The sequence below is a fragment of the Notamacropus eugenii genome, chromosome 4 (genome assembly GCF_028372415.1).
Source record: "Notamacropus eugenii isolate mMacEug1 chromosome 4, mMacEug1.pri_v2, whole genome shotgun sequence".
Taxonomy (NCBI): Eukaryota; Metazoa; Chordata; class Mammalia; order Diprotodontia; family Macropodidae; genus Notamacropus; species Notamacropus eugenii.
Window position 1 is genome coordinate 154,200,408 of NC_092875.1, and position 17,920 is coordinate 154,218,327.

At 39.2% G+C, this 17,920-nt stretch overlaps 1 protein-coding gene across 3 annotated transcripts in view; it reads right to left on the reverse strand.

Annotated features, from left to right (window-relative positions):
• Positions 1-4,628: 4,628 nt before the first annotated feature.
• Positions 4,629-17,920, reverse strand: part of MATN2 (matrilin 2) — a 203,856-nt gene continuing 190,564 nt past the window's right edge. For 2 of the 3 annotated variants that reach the window (XM_072603435.1, XM_072603434.1), the window contains exons 15-19: positions 15,141-15,293; positions 12,525-12,596; positions 8,759-8,893; positions 7,520-7,618; positions 4,629-5,278 (exon numbers count right to left, since the gene is read on the reverse strand). In XM_072603435.1, coding sequence (XP_072459536.1) covers positions 5,223-5,278; positions 7,520-7,618; positions 8,759-8,893; positions 12,525-12,596; positions 15,141-15,293 — 515 coding nt within the window. In that variant the 3' untranslated portion in view covers positions 4,629-5,222. The remainder of the gene's footprint in view (positions 5,279-7,519; positions 7,619-8,758; positions 8,894-12,524; positions 12,597-15,140; positions 15,294-17,920) is intronic. The other variant, XM_072603436.1, reaches the window with a different exon arrangement.

The window sequence follows — 17,920 nt, forward strand, 5'->3', positions numbered from 1 at the left end:
CAAGAATGCTGTCAAAATTAGTAAAGTGTGAAATGATATCCAGACCATCCAGTGACACACAGTTTGCCGTTTATGTTATATTGTGTATATTTGGCCCCATTCTAATTCCCATCTTGTCAATGCAGGGTCTTCCCATCTTAGTTCTGTTTTAAGCTATTAAAAGTTTAAAATTGAACCAAGATTTTTGGGAGATTGATTCCTGATGGCAGCTTTTGTAAACTGAACTTTCTGTGCCTTTTTTTTATCTAAATAAATTCAATAAACATTGCTTGAGTGCCTGGGATATTTGAAAAAAAAATGCCCTCAAAGAACTTTCTATAAGTTATGGGAGATCCTAAGGGTAAGTGTAGAAGTGTAAGGAGGAAAGGTAACAGATCAAAGGATAATTTGATGAAGGAAAGAATAAGAAATGGTGGGGTTGGGAGGAAATGGGAAGGCATTTGAGCGGGTTAGGATTCTGAGCAGTAGCAAAAGAATGGACTTTCCAGGAATGGAGAATGACCTATGTCAATGCAGAGAGGAGAAATAGAATTTTGACTAATTTTGGCTAAAGGATTTTTGTTCAGTTTGAAGTGTGAAAGTGTATGATGTGAAATAAATTTGGAAAGGTGAATAAAGTTATTTTGCTTGAAGCAAAAGTGAGATGATCGTCACATTGTAGAAGGGATTCTTGTTTAGGTATGGGTTAAATTACAGTGACTTCTGGATCTTTCCAACTCAGATTGTTTTGTTTAAGAGGTAATAGGTAATCACTGAAGGTTTTTGAGCAGGAGTGATTGGTAGTCAGATTCGTATTTTAGAAAAATGCACCATTATCAAGCTATTCTCTGCCAGGAATGCATAAGTAGAAAAAAAAGGAGAGAATTAAGATGGATTATGAGAAAGGGGGAAGGATGATAGGACAAGTATTCTGCATTTTCATCTATACCTACCTTTTACCTAACATTGAGGAAAAATGAACGTTTTCCATTCTCACCCTCATTCCCCTCAACCAGTTAATTGTTCAAAGGTCCCAAATTATAGATCTAGAAGCAGAGATGGCAGATAACTTGCTTGGCATCTATCAACTGAAACCTCATTCCCTACCTTCCCCCGCAATGGAAGCATCATGTCAGACAAGAAAGAAAGTTAAGAATTCATCTCCAGGGCTGCTTCACTGAAACCTCACTTTGGGTAAGGGGATGTAAGCTTTCATTTGGAGTTAACTCAGCTGCTAACCAGAGTAACTGGTGCAGAGAACCCTTAGCTTCACTATGGCCCTAATTTACCTTCCTTATGGAGGTGGGAGACTGAATATGGGGCAATACATCTGACTTTCACTTGTTTTGTATCCACAGTGTCTAGCACATAATGTATGCTTAATAAATGCTGGTTGGTTCCTCTACTCTCAGGTGGGTTGATGTATTAATTAGTTTTGCTAACCTGCCTCTCCAACTTTCCGCCCTCCCCCAATTATTAGTCTTTTTCACAGGGGATCAGAGGGATGTATTTAGAAATGAAGGTGATACATGTACAATTTATATATTGCTTGCCTTCTCAATGGATGGTGGAGGAGCTAGAGGGAGGAAGAATTTGGAATTCAAAATTATTTTTAAAAATTCAACATCACAATAAATAAATGAACCTGCCTTCAAAAAAAAAAAAAAAGCAAAAGCTTAAGAATAAGTAAAAGCACAAAAACTTGATATTTTTTTCCTCGGGAATTTTGTCAGCTTTTTCTGGACCTGATGAAGGAGCCCTTTTTGTATATTGAAGTGTAACTTAGATGTAGAAGGCCTCAGCTCTAGCTCTAGTTTTGCTACTTAACTAGTTAACTACTACTATTTATTAGCTATTCAACTTTGGATCATTCCATTTCACCTTATTTTTTTCATCTATAAAATGAGAATAATTAAGACCAGCCCTGTTTTACTCCCAGTTGTGAGAATCAAGTGAAATTATGTGAAAATGGCCTTAGAATAAGGTCGTATTGTATTTTTCCTTTATTCATTTAGAAACCATTCTTGAGGTTTTTAGAAAAAGCAGATGGCATATAGTAGACATACTCCTTGTGCTAGCAACTCCTCATGGCATCTAAGATAAAATTAAAATTCCCCTTTGGCATTTAAAGCACTTCACAGTTTGGCCCTAGCCTAGCTTTCCATACTTACTGCAAATTAGTTTCATTCCCATATACAACTTTGGATGTCTCATCCTTGCTTTTCTGTAGGCTATCCTTGTGCCTGGAATGCACTCCTTTCTCACTAGAAGAGTGAGAAGACAATAATTAGATGTCTTTAAGAATCATCTCAACTGTCAGACTACATGAGGCCTGTCCTGATCACTGCCACCAAATTAATTTGTAATTCTTATATTAAAAGGAGTATGACCTGGTGAATAGATGTCTGGCCTTGGCTTAGGAAGACCTGGATTCAGGTCCAGTCGCTAACACCTGATCCTGAGGAAACTACAACCTCTTTAAGACTTTAAGTTGCAGGGAAGGTGGCAATCTGCATTGGTAGAAGGTATTTCTTGACCTGGGAGTTCCCTATTAGTGAAATCACAGGCCCAGCCCCTATCCCTATTCTAATTGTGTCTACGTTCCACCTTCCTCCTCTAATAGAATATAATAGAACTTGTGTTTGTTTTTGTCTATATTGCTGTCACCTAGATCTGTAGATACCTGGCTTCTTGTAGTAGGTGCTAAATAAATGTTTGTTTAGCGATTGACTTTGAGTCAGAACTGGGTTCAAAACTTGTCCTTAGCACATAACTAGCTTTGTGAATAGTCAGGGACAAGGCATTTAATCTCTTAGGCTTGTTTCCTGATCCATACAATGGAGATAGTACTCATCCCTATTTTACGGGGTTGATGTGAGAATCATATAATTATAAGCACTTTGTAAGTCTCAAAGCATAAGAAGTGTTTGCTACTGTCATTAATAATAATATTTTTTTGAAATGTGACTGAACTGGATCACTCCAAGTCTAAATCTGATTGTGAAACTGATGTATTTTTCATAGCCAGCAGAGGGAACCTTGTTACCACAAAATCTAGAAGTGGATACTTATTTATGGCAACTGAGAATGGAGCCATCTGGAAACAATTCCAATATATCTCATGGAATACTTCGCTATTTTTATGGCTCTGTGATCTCATTGATGCAGCTACTCTGTCCATCCACGTAGACTACAATGCATCCCACTATATCCTCTCATAAATCCTCCATGTGTGGCCTGCCCAACTGGAAAGAGCCTTCCCTCTGATTCTTTTAAAATCTTGTAGATGCCAGCGTAGAACTTGTGCTGTGTAGTACTCATTCTTGCCATATGACTGACCTATTGCCTTTTTCCATCATATATCTTTGATGCCTTCTATACTACTTCTTAAATATGTTTTACAGCCTACTTATCTCCACATTTTGTTTTTCTATTGCCCTAAGGATTACCTGCAATTTTGAGTCTTTAGAGATAGTTGTGTTCTATAGTTCTCATCTAAATTGCATCACTGGGTCTTCTTGATCACTTTGTGGCATGTGATGCAGTTGGCCATCTTCTCCACTGTTTTCATTTGTATTTGTAGCCACAGTACTTGGCATTAAGTAATAATAACAATAGCTGATGTTTATATAGCTTTAAGATTTGCAAAGCATTTTACATGTATTAGTTCTCTGAATGTCACAACATGTAAAGTAGGGGATATCATCTCCATCTTACATGTGAGGAACCAGTCTGAGAAAGGTTAAAAGTCAGTCAATAAACGTTTAACTTTCCCCAAGCCACAGATGTTGGAAGTAGCTCCAACTTAGATCTCTCCTCATTCCAAATTTATATCTCAGCCCTACTCCTCATACCATCTGTAATCTTTCCCATTCTTTTGGAATCCTTCCCTCTTTGAAATCCTCTTTAAAATGTAAGTGCTATTAAATTGTTGCATTTAATACACATTTCTACTGTATATATTTTGTCACATCCACATACTCTTCCTTCATCTTCTAAAGAGCCTAATTGTGCTGGTTCCAGTATCCATGATGAGAATATATTACTATGGAAATAATGACAGACTTATTCTACTTCATGTCTGATTGTTGTCCTTAAGCTACATGTATATCCTTAAGCTTACCCAATGATCTGGATTAGCTGAACATCACATACAACTTTCTGTGGTCTGTTTTTTCCCTTCCTTTCCCTGTTTTGTAAGGTGACATGGTGTAATCTGTTGTTCAGTCATTTTTCAATCGTGTTCAACTTTTCATGACCCCATTTGGGATTTTCTTGGCAAAAATTCTAGATTGATTTGCCCTTTCCTTCTCCAACTCATTTTATAGATGAGGAAACTCAGGCAAAAGAGAGTTAAGTGACTTGCCCAGGGTCACACAACTATTAAGTGTTCAAATCCAGATATGAACAAATGAAGAAGTCTTCTTGACTACAAGGCCAGCACTCTGTGCACTATGGTGCCCCCTTGCTGCCCTGTCCTTTCCTATAATGTTTCACAAATGAACTCATACTGTAAATTGGTGTCACTTTTACTTGTCATGATTCTCCATTTAGCAAGGAGATAAAATATTTGCTTATTGAGATGCTTTCTAGGTTCTTTTGGAGTCCTTATTGTGGTGACTGTTTTAAGTCAGAGCTCTGGACAGTGGTAGATCTTTCCTCAATTTTATTTGAATATAAAATTCCCAACTTATAATACAATGCATATGTCTTATGATTCAGCAAAGAGACCTGCATATATCCACAGATGTATATATCAGGTTAAAGTCCAAAACAAAAAAAAATACCATACTTTCTAGATTTTTCTAAAAGCAATGTCCAATCATAATAAAAAATGACTGAGTTAACAAATGGTTTATTTTGTAGTCAAATGAAACATTGGCAACACTCACTTTATAAGGGAAGAACAAGCAGTGAAATCATGTGTACCATATATGACAAAAATACTTTTAAAAATGCCCACAAATATATTTTCTAAAACAATAACATTTGTCGGGTAGCTTATTTCTCCTCACTGGGTTGAATTCTACAGGGAATTCAGTATGGTTGTTTTTTTAAATGTATTTCTACAAATTAGTGTGTTTTTGCCTTGGTTCCACGTGGAATCTAATACTGAATCTCTGCCCCAGAAATGTTTGGGAATTTGATAATGTTACAGATTTAGCACCTGAAGCCCCATGGCTCTTTCACCCTAATTCTGTCTGGAATATTAATTTTGCATATAAACATACAAGTTCAGATCTTCATCTGTATCTCAAGCGATTTTCCAGTATTTCCATTCTCCTTGTCATTGCTTCCAGTAAACCATCAGTTAAGGAAACAAAGAAGCATATTTTTTTTTGTTCACTTTGAATGCACATGCAGGTATAGTTAGTCACGTAAAATTTGGAGTGCCTTTCACCACAAAAAAGAAAAAAGAAAAAACAAAACAACAATCCTTGCCTTTTCCCATTGCTGGCATGTGTTTTGAAAATGAGCTATACATAGCATTTAAATTTAAGCAACTCATATTCAACACCTTATATTCTTTTATTATTTAAAAACACACATTTTAATCTTAACTTAGGCCAGTTAGCTCAGTTGGTCGAAGTATGAATTTAGAATTTTTTAAAAATCCCATCGTACAATGACTGTAATGCTGTGAAGCATGTTTTGGGGGAAAGGGGTCCAGCTTATTTCAACTGTATAATCAGAAATGGTGAGGGTCACCATATATGTACTCACTAGAAGAGTAGAGAACAAGGAGCTGAATCTCTGATAAGTTACGGAAATTAAACTGGAGAAGTGGATGAAAAAGAGGTATTAGAAGAGAGAATGAAGCAGGCAGAGACAAAGGAAGAAGAGAGAGAGAATGAAACAAAGGCAAGAGAAAACTCTGCCATTATATGCCGTAGCTTTCAAGTGGCCAAGCAGCTGTGGAATCCTGGCCCATGGTATACCTTGTACCCTGCAGGTTCCTGCATTCACTGGCCATCCACAGGTCTGGGGTATTATATATACTGCTCTGTCTGGGAGCCAGCAAACTGCCTCTCTGCCAGCCTTGGTTTGCCTCTAGTTATGGAGGTGGAGATGAGCACTTAGAATTGAGCAAGAGCAGAGCAGAGGTCACAGCTGGGGTGCAAAAGAGTGAGCACAGGGAGGCTAGAGTGTCTTGTACACCTGTCATACCAGTCCTAACATTTCATCCCCCAGTAGAGAACCTTTGATCTTCCTGAAAAGCCATGCCCTTGCTTTCAGAGTCTTAGCCCTGCTACATCCCTGCCCATTTTCCACACCACCAGTTCTAAAGATTATGATTCTACCAATTTTATAGCTTTGGGAAGGGATATGGAGAAGGCCCCTGTGGGGTTCTAGCTGTTGCCTCCCTTCTCCCTATAATGCAGATGGGTTTGATTCTCCTTGATTAAGCTAAGACATGAGTAGGGAAGGGGAGGAACTGTCTGTGGCATAGGGGGCCTGAATTGTCTCTCCCATCCTTACATCTACCCTCAGGCCTAGATGATGGTGGCAGCATTCTAGCTAGGGAAATTCCTGCCAGTTCAGCACTTTCAAGCACTTAGAGCCCAGACTCATCCATTACAATAACCACATGCAGAAGCTTATTTCATTTACTTAGAAAACATATTGTGGACTTTCAAAAAGGTAATTGCTATATGCTCTTCCTTATTACAAGAGCAGCCGGCACAGAGGTGGCCCAGAATTAAGTAGTTTTCCCACAGTCTGGTTAGTGTATAGTAAAGACCTTTGAAAACAGGGCTCCAGTATTGGGCTCAGTATAACATGCAGGCACAGTGTCGTTTTAAGTTGAAAACAGCCGGAAGGGTATTTAGTGTGTGAAATCACTGAGCCCCTCTTCTGTTATCCCAAAGCATTCCTTTGTTAGTAATATTGTTTTAATGAATCATTGGATCTGGCTGTTCCCTCTGCAGTGTTTTATCTTTAAAGTGCTGATGTAAAGGCTGCCTGCTGCCAGCACTCTTCTCCAGAAACTTATGTGCAGAGAATCAAAAACTAGGAGTAGTTACCCTTCAGGGCTAAGGAAACGATTGGCCAAGATGCCAGATACAGTTTGATGCTTCCTAATTCTCAAAGATGATTTGCTTTAACATACTGTACACCTTGGACATGATCCAGACCTGGTACATGTTCTCTCACCAGGGGAGAGGAGGAGGAGGAGAAGGAGGAGGAGAAAGAAACAGTTGTTAAGAGTCAAGGTCATGCTCTATATTCCTTTAGCAAGGTCTGGTTTGGCTGCTATCAGGATGGCCTCTGGTTCATCCCACTAGGCTAGCAGGTGGCATGTAAGTTCATGATCCCCTGGCATTAAAGCAGTGCTTTTGGCTTTTAGTTAACTGCCTTATCAAAACAATTAGAGAATTTGTTCCTCCTCGACTGCCTTGTACTGGTAGCAAATGGTTCGATGGGCTTCGTGAGGAATGACTGCATTGGAAGTTTCCCAGGTATCATGTCTTCTAACATACCCCTTAAAATGCACATACCTTGAACCCCATGCTGAAGCACAATTATAAGCAAAGGATATATCTCTCTGTGAGTTTTCTCACCTCTTGGTTTGCAAAGTTCTGGAATGTAAGGAGGTTTTCACATTTGCACTGATCATGTTTTTCTTCTGAAGGGCTTCCTGGGAAAACAGATGGAAAGTGTTCACCTCTGTAACCCACTAAATGTCCCAGACACATAATCACAGAACTGAATCAGCATATGGGGGAAACCATAATGAACAGATATGCACAACATTTTCCATGCAGCAATATCCAATAAAGCAAATACCAGGAAATGCCATATACTCTAATAGGACTGGCAGTAGCTCTTATTCCTCAACAACGGGAGAATCTGGTCCTCTCCAATGAGAGGTCTTGGGGATATCTTGAGGCAGTTAAGTAGTGCAGTGGATAGAGTGCTGGACTTTGAGTCAGGAAGACTTGAGTTCAAACCCAGTCTCAGACTCTTACTGACTATGTGGCAAGTCACTTAATCTATATCTGCCAGTTTTCTTGCTTGTAAAATGGGGATCAAAAGTAGCATCTACCTCTCAGGGTTGATGTGTGAGGATCAAATGTGATTATATTTGTAAAACACTTTGTAGATATTAAAGTACAAGTTATTATTAACTCCTTTCATTTATTCTAGGTTCCTTTTAGGCAGTCCATTTACTTTTCACGCTGTTTAGGCTTTCTCCTCTTTTCGTTTTCCAGCAACGATAATGATGACGATGGTGATGACAGCAGCAACAGTAGCAGTAGTAGGTGGAGGAGGAGCAGCTAGCATTTATAAAGCACTTCAACGTCTGCAAAGTGTTACGCATACAATCCTCATAGCAACCCTGTAAAAGGTGGGTGCTATCATTATCCTCATTTTATGATGGGGAAACTGAGGTCGAGAGAAGTTAGTGCCTTGCCCAGGGTCACATAGCCATCTGAGGCAGGATTTGAATTTAGTTCTTTTTTGATTCTAAGTTCACCTCACCTACTATGTCACCTAGCTACCTACTTTCCTGTCCCTAGTTCTTTGTGGCACAAGGGAAATAGTGCTGGATTGGGAGTCAGAGGAGGAGGTTCAAATCCCACCTTTGCTGCCCTTGGACAAAACTCTCTAGGCCTAAGTTTCCTCCTCTGTAAAATGTAGGAGTTGGGCTAGATGACCCCTAAGTCCCTTCCAGTTCTAAATCTCTTATTCTCTGTTCACTTCTTTGATGCTCATTTGACTGGGGAGCTAAAAGACTTATACTAGATCACTTTAAATACATATCTCTTGGAATTACCTTTTGTTTTGGTTGAATGGAAAAGCCTCAATGTCGACTGTGAAAGGTCATCATCTTCAAAGAGATATCTGTGTTGAACTGCAAAATTAGAACAGGAAAGTAGGTCTTGGATATTTATGGTGACTGGCTCAGGTTCTGCAAGAGACCACCCAGAGAGAGACAGAGAGAGAGCTGAGATCAAACCTGGCTACGAAACGATCATCAGTAGGGAGAGGCACTTAGTATTCCTGCCTTGATGTCGTGTAGTTTGTCTTTGGGGGAGAACTGTGGCAATAAAGACCATCTGTAGTGCATACCATTGACCAAGTAGGGTTATAAGTGTGGAATAAATGATTCACAATTTCTCTATGTCATCTAGTTGAAAAAAGAAAACTGTATTTGGCATAAATCGTTCTATGCTTTCTCTTTGATGTACATGAAAACAGTGTTTCTTATTCCTTTTAATTCTTTCAGTTCCATTCTTAGGTCTGCCGGAGTTAATAATGAGTGAAGGCATCAATTTTAATACTTCAGTGACATGCAACTTTATAGCCCTCCACCAAGGCAGACTGAATGCAAACCATTTTGTAGACCCACAGAAGTTTGAAGTTGGAAGGGACTTTGGTGCCCTTCTAGGTAAAACTACACCTGAAAAAGAATTCCTGCCACGACATATTTGGCTAGTGGCCATCCAACTTAGTGACCAACCACTAAGCTAGTGACTTAGTGGTCATCTAAGTGACCTCCTTTTAGAGGGAACCCCATAACCTCCCAATATAGCCCATTCCACTTTTGGATATCTTGAATTAAGAAGTTTTTCTTGACATCAAGCCCTTACAAGGTCTTTCCCATTGCTCCTTGTTCTTCCTTTTGGGGCCAAATGGATCAAATAAAATTCCTCATTCACAAGGCAGCTCTTCAAATACTTACAGACTACTATCATGTGCTCCCTAAATTTTTCTCCAGGCTAACCACCCCCATTTCCTTCAAATGATGTTTCTTTGGCACAGACTCAAGGACTTTCACTATTCTAGTGTCCTCTACTGAACATTCCTTAGCTTGCCAAAACAGGCCAAGGACTCCCACTGCATCCAGGGCCATCTTTAGTCATCCTGATCTATATCTTGCCACTGGACTTAGATGACTCCGGAGGAGAAAGTGAGGCTGGTGACTTTGCACAGCCCTGCCTCACTTAAATCCAATTCACTTGTATGTCATGACATTACTTCCCTGATGTCATGGTTTTCTTCAAGACCGAAGGACAAACAAGAACAACAATGTGCTTCCTAAACATGGCAGCACCAAGAACTGGACACAGTATTTCAGATGTAGTCTGACCAGGGAAGAGCACAGTGGGACTGCCACTTCTGTGTTCCTGGAAGTTATGTCTCTCTAATCCTACAGTTGAGATAACTTTCTCTTTCTTGGCTGTTCAACCACTCTGCTCATTCATACTGAACTTGTAGCCTGTCTCTAGACCTTTCCCCTTCATGTATTTGTGAAGTAGATGTTTGGAGTCCAAGTGTAAGACTTTACATTTAACCCTATTAAATTTCATTTAACTTGATTCCACTATATCAAAATATTTTTGGATATTGACTGTTACTGAGTATATAAGCTATAACTTCCAACTTCGTTTCAGTAGGGACTTTGATAGGCATGATATTAATGCCTTTATCCTAATCACTGATGAACATGTTAAACAGGGCAAAGCACCAAATTCCCGGGAAACTTCTTCCAAGGTGGTCTGAAACCATTGATATCTCTTTAAATTTGGCCATTCAACCAATTCCAAATTCATCTAAAACTACAACTATCCAGTCTTCCTTTCTCCATCTTTTCTGCAAAAATTGTACGAGATACATTATCAAATATTTAGTCAGAATCTAGGTAAAGCTCCATCTCCAATATTTTTCCTATCTACCAGTTAAATACTTTAAGATTCTGCAATTTGGAGCCCTCTACTCAGGCAAATGGACTGCCACCTGACAAAATGGGAAATAAAATGAATTACTCATGGCTTGATTTTGCTGAAGCCACACTGGCTGTTTTCTAGATGTTTGCTAACCATCACTTTAATAAAGGGTTCTAGATTTTTGCCAGGAATCAAAGTCAAACTTACTGGTCTTTAGACTTCATTGTCTTCCTTTGAAAACTGCCTGTTTGTATCCCTTTCTTCAGTTATTTTTCAGTTATGTCTGACTTTCTGTGACCCCATTTGGGATTTTCTTGGCCAAGATGCTGGGGTGGTTTGCCATTTCCTCTCAAAACTGAGGCACACAGTGTTAAGTGACTTGCCCAGGGTCACACAGATAGCTTTGAGGTCACATTCGAACTCAGGTCTTCCTGATTTCAGGCCTGGCATTCCATCCACTTTGTCACCTAGCTGTTCCCGCATATCTCTTTACCATTTTTCTATTTTCTATCACAGAGTCTAAGAGACAGTGTTCACCTCTCATCCGTTCTTTACCAGCAATCAGTTCTTGCATGTTAATGAGAATCAGATCTAGAGGAGAATTTCCCCTTGTTGGTTCTTCTAACTTCTTAAGTCTGAGACTGTTCTATGGCAAGCCAAGAAGTTATTAGCTCATTGCTTTTGTCAGATGAGAAGCTCTAGCTGACGTGTATAAGCAAGGCTCCACATTACTACTACATCATATTTCAATCTCAGTCTTGTGCTTTATTTCCAAATGCCTCATCTACTTTCTCTCTTGGCACAGGTGGTCTTTGGCCTAGTGTGATAACATAATTGGTTTTGTTTGTTCCTTCCCAGATTCCCCCTTCTTGTGTTTTGATTTCCTTCTGTGAGTATTGCTGTTTTTCAGCCATTTCAGTCATGTCTGATTCTTTGTGGCTGTGTTGGAGTTTTCTTGGCAAAAATACTGGAGTGGTCTGCCATTTTCTTCTCCAGCTCATTTTACAGATGAGGACAAGGAGACAAACAGACTTGCCCAGGGTCATGTAGATACTAGGTATATATGGTCAGACTTGAACTCGTATAAGTATATCTTCTTAGTGCAAGGGGAATTTTCCCTTCCCCCTTTAATTGGCCTGTTTCTTTAGGTATACTCACCCAGAGGAAACCTATTCCAACCAAGGTGCCAGATCTTAGAGGAACTGTGATCAAATTTTCTTCCTCGTTTTTGGTTATCTCATTCATCTTGCATTTTGTCCAAAAGTTGTTCATTAGCATATAGACATTTGATGTCATGGGTTTTATTACTGGGTCTTTCTGAGACTCAGAAAAGTTAAATGACTTACCCGTGGTATGTGGTGAGTGTCTGATAAAGGATCTGTACCTAGTTGGTCCTAATTATAAGTCCACACTATTCTTTAAGAAGTTGAGAACATTTTTATAGTGTCCTGGAAATAGGGCTGAATTGGAAGTTATGAGAATTAGGTTCTAGTGTTGATTTTGCCATGGGATCTTGGACAAGTCAGGTAACCTATTGGCCTCATCTCCTTCCTGGAAAATGTGAGAGTTAGATAAGATGACATCTGAGGTGCTTTCCAGTTCTAAAATTTTATGATGCTTTGGATTAGAATAGGGGTCAGAAAACTATACCCCATGGACCCAATCTTGCATCCTGTTTTTGTATGGCCAGTGAACTAAGAATGGTTTTACATTTTAAAGTGAAAAAAGACCCTCCTTTATTTAAAAATATAAAAACCATTCTTAGTTCCAAGGTTGTATAGCAGCAGGAAGTAGTCAGATTTGGCATTCTGGTCTTCGTTTGCTGACCCTTGCTATAGAATGATGAAATACTCAAGAACATTTTTTATTTACCTGGGTGCTGTTGGGCCATCTTGGGAAGATCACCTGCTGGGGAGTCTTGGTTCCCACTTGAGTCTTCTAGAGCTAGGAGGAAAGATATGACCAAGAAGGAATAAGACTCAGAGATCCAAGGCTGTAGAGAATAGTGACTGTGGTTCAAGTGTGAGTGCAGCTTAGACCCTTTAGATCCCTCATTGGTGGTGGTGGTAGTGGTGGTGTGTGTGCGTGTGTGTGCGTGTGTGTTGAGAACTGCTGCAGAGTGGCTACCCTTTTGTTTCTGACTGAAATTACTAACTTTGTTTTCTTTTCTGAACTTTAAAATTTCCAAAGGCCCTCAGTACCCTATGCCAGGCAGATGAAATCAGGGAAATTTTCTCTAATAAAAGAAGCCTGCAAGCTAAGGCAACATCTCTCACTTAAGACCATCCACCAGAATATTAGTCCTAAAGAAATTGGGTGGAATGTCATAAGAAAAGCAGTTGAAGAAGCGAATGATGATAGTACATACTGCATGACATTTTCCTGATGACCAACTTGGAATGGATAATGGTATTTGTTGTACTTTTAATACATCATCTGCCTAATAAAACATGGAGGAACTTTCTTCCTCCTCTCGCTTTAGTTTGGTTCCCCTTTCTTGAGGATAGATCATACAATTTAGGGTAGATCTGGTGTACTTGACTGAACTGAGAATTTATGAGAAAGTAATAACATATCCAGATTTGTTGGAGTTTCTTTACATCTATTTATAAGTCACAAAAAGAACAAAAGAGATTATGAATATATCTTTCAGATCGTTATTAAAGCTATAAAAATAGAATAGTCAAAGCGTTCCCCAAGTAGAAGTCATACATCTTCTCTATGCTTCTCTTTCTCACCTCCACCTCTAAGAATGTCTACTTTCCTTCAAAGCATAGCTCAGGCACTACCCCCCTACATAAGGCCTTTCCTGATCTCTCTCCCCACTTCTCACCCCTAGCTCTGATATCCCCTCTCTATTATTAGCAGTTCCTTCACGAGGCCTTTCTTGATCTCTCTCCCTACCTGACTCCTTAACTCCCCTTAACTCCTTTCCCACCCCTTGTTATTAGCATCCCTTTCCTCTTGAAACTGTTTTGGATAACTTTATGTAGTTACACATCTTTGTACATAGTGTGTCTCTCCAGTATAATTTAAACTCTCCAAGGGCAAGGACCATTTCATTTTTGCCTGTGTGTCACTAGTTCTTAGCATAGCATTTTCCACACAGGAGGCACGTAATATATATTCTCTGCATTGAATTGAGTTCTCAACCTTTTCCATGATCTCATATAAATGAAATAATGTATATGAAAGCATTTGGAAAGGTATAAAAGAGTTATACAAACATAAAGTAGTGTTACTTCCTATGAGTGGAAACTCATTGTCATAAATGATGATTTGGAAGGACATTTTTCCATTGACCCTTTTCCATCTCAGTTGCATAGACATACATAAAATCTGCATCAATCTGTACTTTTTGCTATCCACTGAAACTTAAAATGGTTTAGCTTTGATTAGCTAGCCAAGTTTTAATTTGTTTCATTTTAAGCAGGAATATCTCCCTACCTAATGTTAATTTGTTCCATGAAAATAGAACATTAGGCAAAGTAATGTTTTAGGGGGTGGTTAGTTCCACAGGAACAATGTTATAAATGCATTACCAAAAGGCTGAAAATAAAGCTTACAGGGAATTGAGACTATATGATCTCTATAATGGTGATACCTCCTCCTCCTATCCTACTCTTCCTCCATACCTAAGGCTGGTTGTTACTCACTTGGGACATCATACAGAGTGAAAGAGGCTGGCCTCACATATGTTCTTATTTTGTCCTTGAGGAGGCTCAGGTGTGTGTGTAGATGTGTGTTTGTGAGTGTGTGTGTGTTTATGCTGGAGAGTGATTTGAGGTTTGACTCTATGATATCTTCATAGCCTCATCACTCTCCCACAATTTTGTCTTCCCTTGGGGGCTTAATATGGTTCATCTTTAGTGTAAAAGTAGCAACTCCCAGTATCAGCCCATTCTCTCTCCTTAGGATTGGTTTCTGTCAAAACGGAAAGATGAGTGTTTTGAGTAGCAGAGAAGGGGTGGGATTGGGGGGTGAGTAAGCAATGGTGCAGGTGGGCACCTTTTATATTTCATCATTGCTACCATCCTGGATCTGGCCAACAACAATTTTCTGATTGGTTCATGTATTAAAGACTACTCTCATCTCTACCAGTTAGAGGCAGGTGACTCTTAATCTCCATCAGCTGGAATGTAAACAACATTTACTTCTGGATGATTGGGTTTGTTGCAACAATGTTCAGGTCAATTATGGTAGTGCTTGATTATAATGTATTAATGTTATTGTGAGAGAATATGGGGGGGGGGGCAACACTATTTAGGCATGCCTGTACTTGACTTTTTCTCAATCTCTAGACCCTCTTCCTGATGTTCTTTGGTTCTCTCAAGCATTATTTTCTTCCCAACTTGAAAGAACATTTTTTTAAAAAAATAAAAAGCTACTGAGCACTGGAGATCCTAAAGAATAGATTAAGAATCTAGGAAATACGGAGGTTCCTGCTGCTCCCTCTCCTTTGTCACTGATCAGGTTTATATTTGGCACCTTCACAGATTCCTTTCTTGAGTTTTTCACTTATTTCTCCCATTGTGCTGAAGTCTTCTGCATAGAAGAGATGTTTGTCAGGGGGATCAGATGCAATTTCCTGTAATTCTTCTTCAATGGCTTTTCCTACTCCAACAGCATAGATGGTTATTCCTAGATACAAAACAAATTAAAACAATGTAGTTAAGGTCTTACTCTAAGGTTCTGGAAGACATGTATCTCCTATGATGGGATAAATTGATTATTGGTTCAATATGGATAGAGCACTGGACTTGGAATCAAGAAGACTTCTCTTCATGAGTTTAAATCTGGCCTCAGACATTAACTGTGTAACCTGGGCAAGCCACTTAACCCTGTTTGCCTCAGTTTACTCATCTAAAATGAATTGGAGAAGGAAATGGCAAACCACTCCAGTGTCTTTGTCCAAGAAAACCCCAAATGGGTTCATGGAAAGTCAGACATGACCAAAACTACTCAACAGCAACAACAAAATATATACGCTTACATGAGGCTCTTTGCCATATGTATCTTTGTATATATACGTGTGTATGTATTTCTTGACAAACCTTAAAGAGCTTTACAAATGTTAACTATCATTATTATTGTAATAAGAGATCCTAGCAGTTATTAGTGATGATTACATTCTGTTTTTCTACCATCATTGGTTCATTCTTATGCATGAGGGGAGTACTCGTGGGATGGGAAGTGGCATTGACAGGGGGAAGCAGGAAGGTTACGATCATTGAGTAATGAACCTTTACTCAGCCCTGGGAAGGGTCACTCAAGAATCATTTTATCCCTTTGTGCTGGGTGAGGTTTATGCAGTGCACAGTGCCTAGAACACAACAGACACTTTAAAAGGCTCATTGAATGAATGAGTGAATATTTACCAAACCCCATAGTATTAAAATGAGGCATTACTACTTTGAAACTTGAGAAAAGATAGCATTAGGATACATGATACTTTAGGGGTATTTTATGTAGTTAATGAAGGACTGACCAGTGAGGTCACAGATTTGGCTTTTCTGGTGTGTTATACAGTGTATACATAATATTTTTTGCCTGCTGCCAATCCAGCACATGGAACTTCAGAAGCCAGTTTCAGCCACGATGACTCCAGGTTGATATATGATATATGATTATGGTATGGTACCCATACCATGTTATGGTATGAACCCACAAGAACCAATGGCTAAGTAGAGGCTGAGTGAGCTGGACATGAGTCTGCATACAAAATGTTTGAGTGGACAAGCTCTCACTCTCTTCCCTTGTGGCTTACAAATAAGAAAGAATTGCTATGACCTGGTAGGGAGGAAGGAAAGGCAGCTGATACTTTTTCCCACCAAACTAGCGAACATATCCTTGAGTGCATGTTTACTGTTTCTTTTTGGTTTGTTGTTTCCTTATCTTAGATGATTAAGTATCTGGAGAAGGAACTGATCAAGTTATGATCTTGTGATCTTCAGAAGGTTGGAGGAAGCATCAGAGGCTCCTTTAGTAACCAGAATTGGTAGTAAAGACCACTGGAACTGGTAGTGGCACAGTCGAGTTTGGTGAGTAGCTAGTTCAGCATCAAAGAGACCTGCTTGACTCAGCCTTGCAATGTACTGACCCATAAGCTGAGACACTGTGTCCAATAAGAGACTTCCCAGCTGAGCAAGGGAGCAATATGGCCATTGCTGATATAGCACCCTCCCCTCCCAAAGTGAACTTGATAGGGACTCTGTGAAGTAAGAAAAGAACTCCTAGGGCCAGGAGTCATGAAGTATCACTTAATCCCATGTGTTTTCTACATGTGTGCCTGACTACCTTTGTACTTTAATCCTGAGCCCACTCTTCCCATGGACCTTGTATATTCAAGAGGAGAGTGTTCCTCTTGTTTTCATAACTTCTTATCTTCCCAGTAAATACTTTTTCAGTAACTACTCTTGTAAAAGCCCACTGATATCATATGATTGGTTGATATTGAGGAAACCACCAAATGGGGCTCATAGATATTAGAGATTACAACTCTTTAGGGGCAATCACTGACTGGAGACCCAACCTACTGGGGCATTGTTATTTAAGAGACTGAGCCCAGAGAGGGTACTTCAGTGATCTATGATTTCATTTGTGTGGGTTTTTACTTCACTGATTGGTGAAGTAGGGTAGCAATTCCTACTTTTCTTTTTTTGTACTCTTCATATGCATAGTAAATTTTGTTCCAACCTCTAATTTTTATTCTGTATGTATCTATCTATATTTATAGAGCTGTTTCTTATATATAACAGAGTTCTTAGTTTTTTCTTATTTATGTCACTATCTTTCTTTTTGTTGGATTATCCAATCCATTCACATTTAAAGTTATGACTGCTAAACTTTTTTTATTCCATTTGTTCTTTATGCATTGATTCTTTAATCCTGTTTCTAGTCTGTCAGTACTCTGTCTCTGCAATTAGTTTTGCTTACATTACTTTGATGCTCTGCCCTTCGGTGACATAGACTGAAATCCCTTTTCTACCAGTAAATGGCATTCAAAAGTTGCCGACATTTAGATGAGCTGATCCTCAGATAACAGACATGCAGTCATCAGAGAAACCACACTTGAGACCTTTCTTGGTGGTACTCAGAGCGTGTGCTCCTTTGGCTTGGTCATTGACACTCCATGACATCATGAGAGACTGGAATAGGACCTTACTGAAGATTTACTTCACACAATGTTAAGTAAACTTTTTGACTTGTTACCCCAAGGAATAAAGTCTCAAAATATGAAGCTCAAGAATGGCTTTGAGAATTCATGG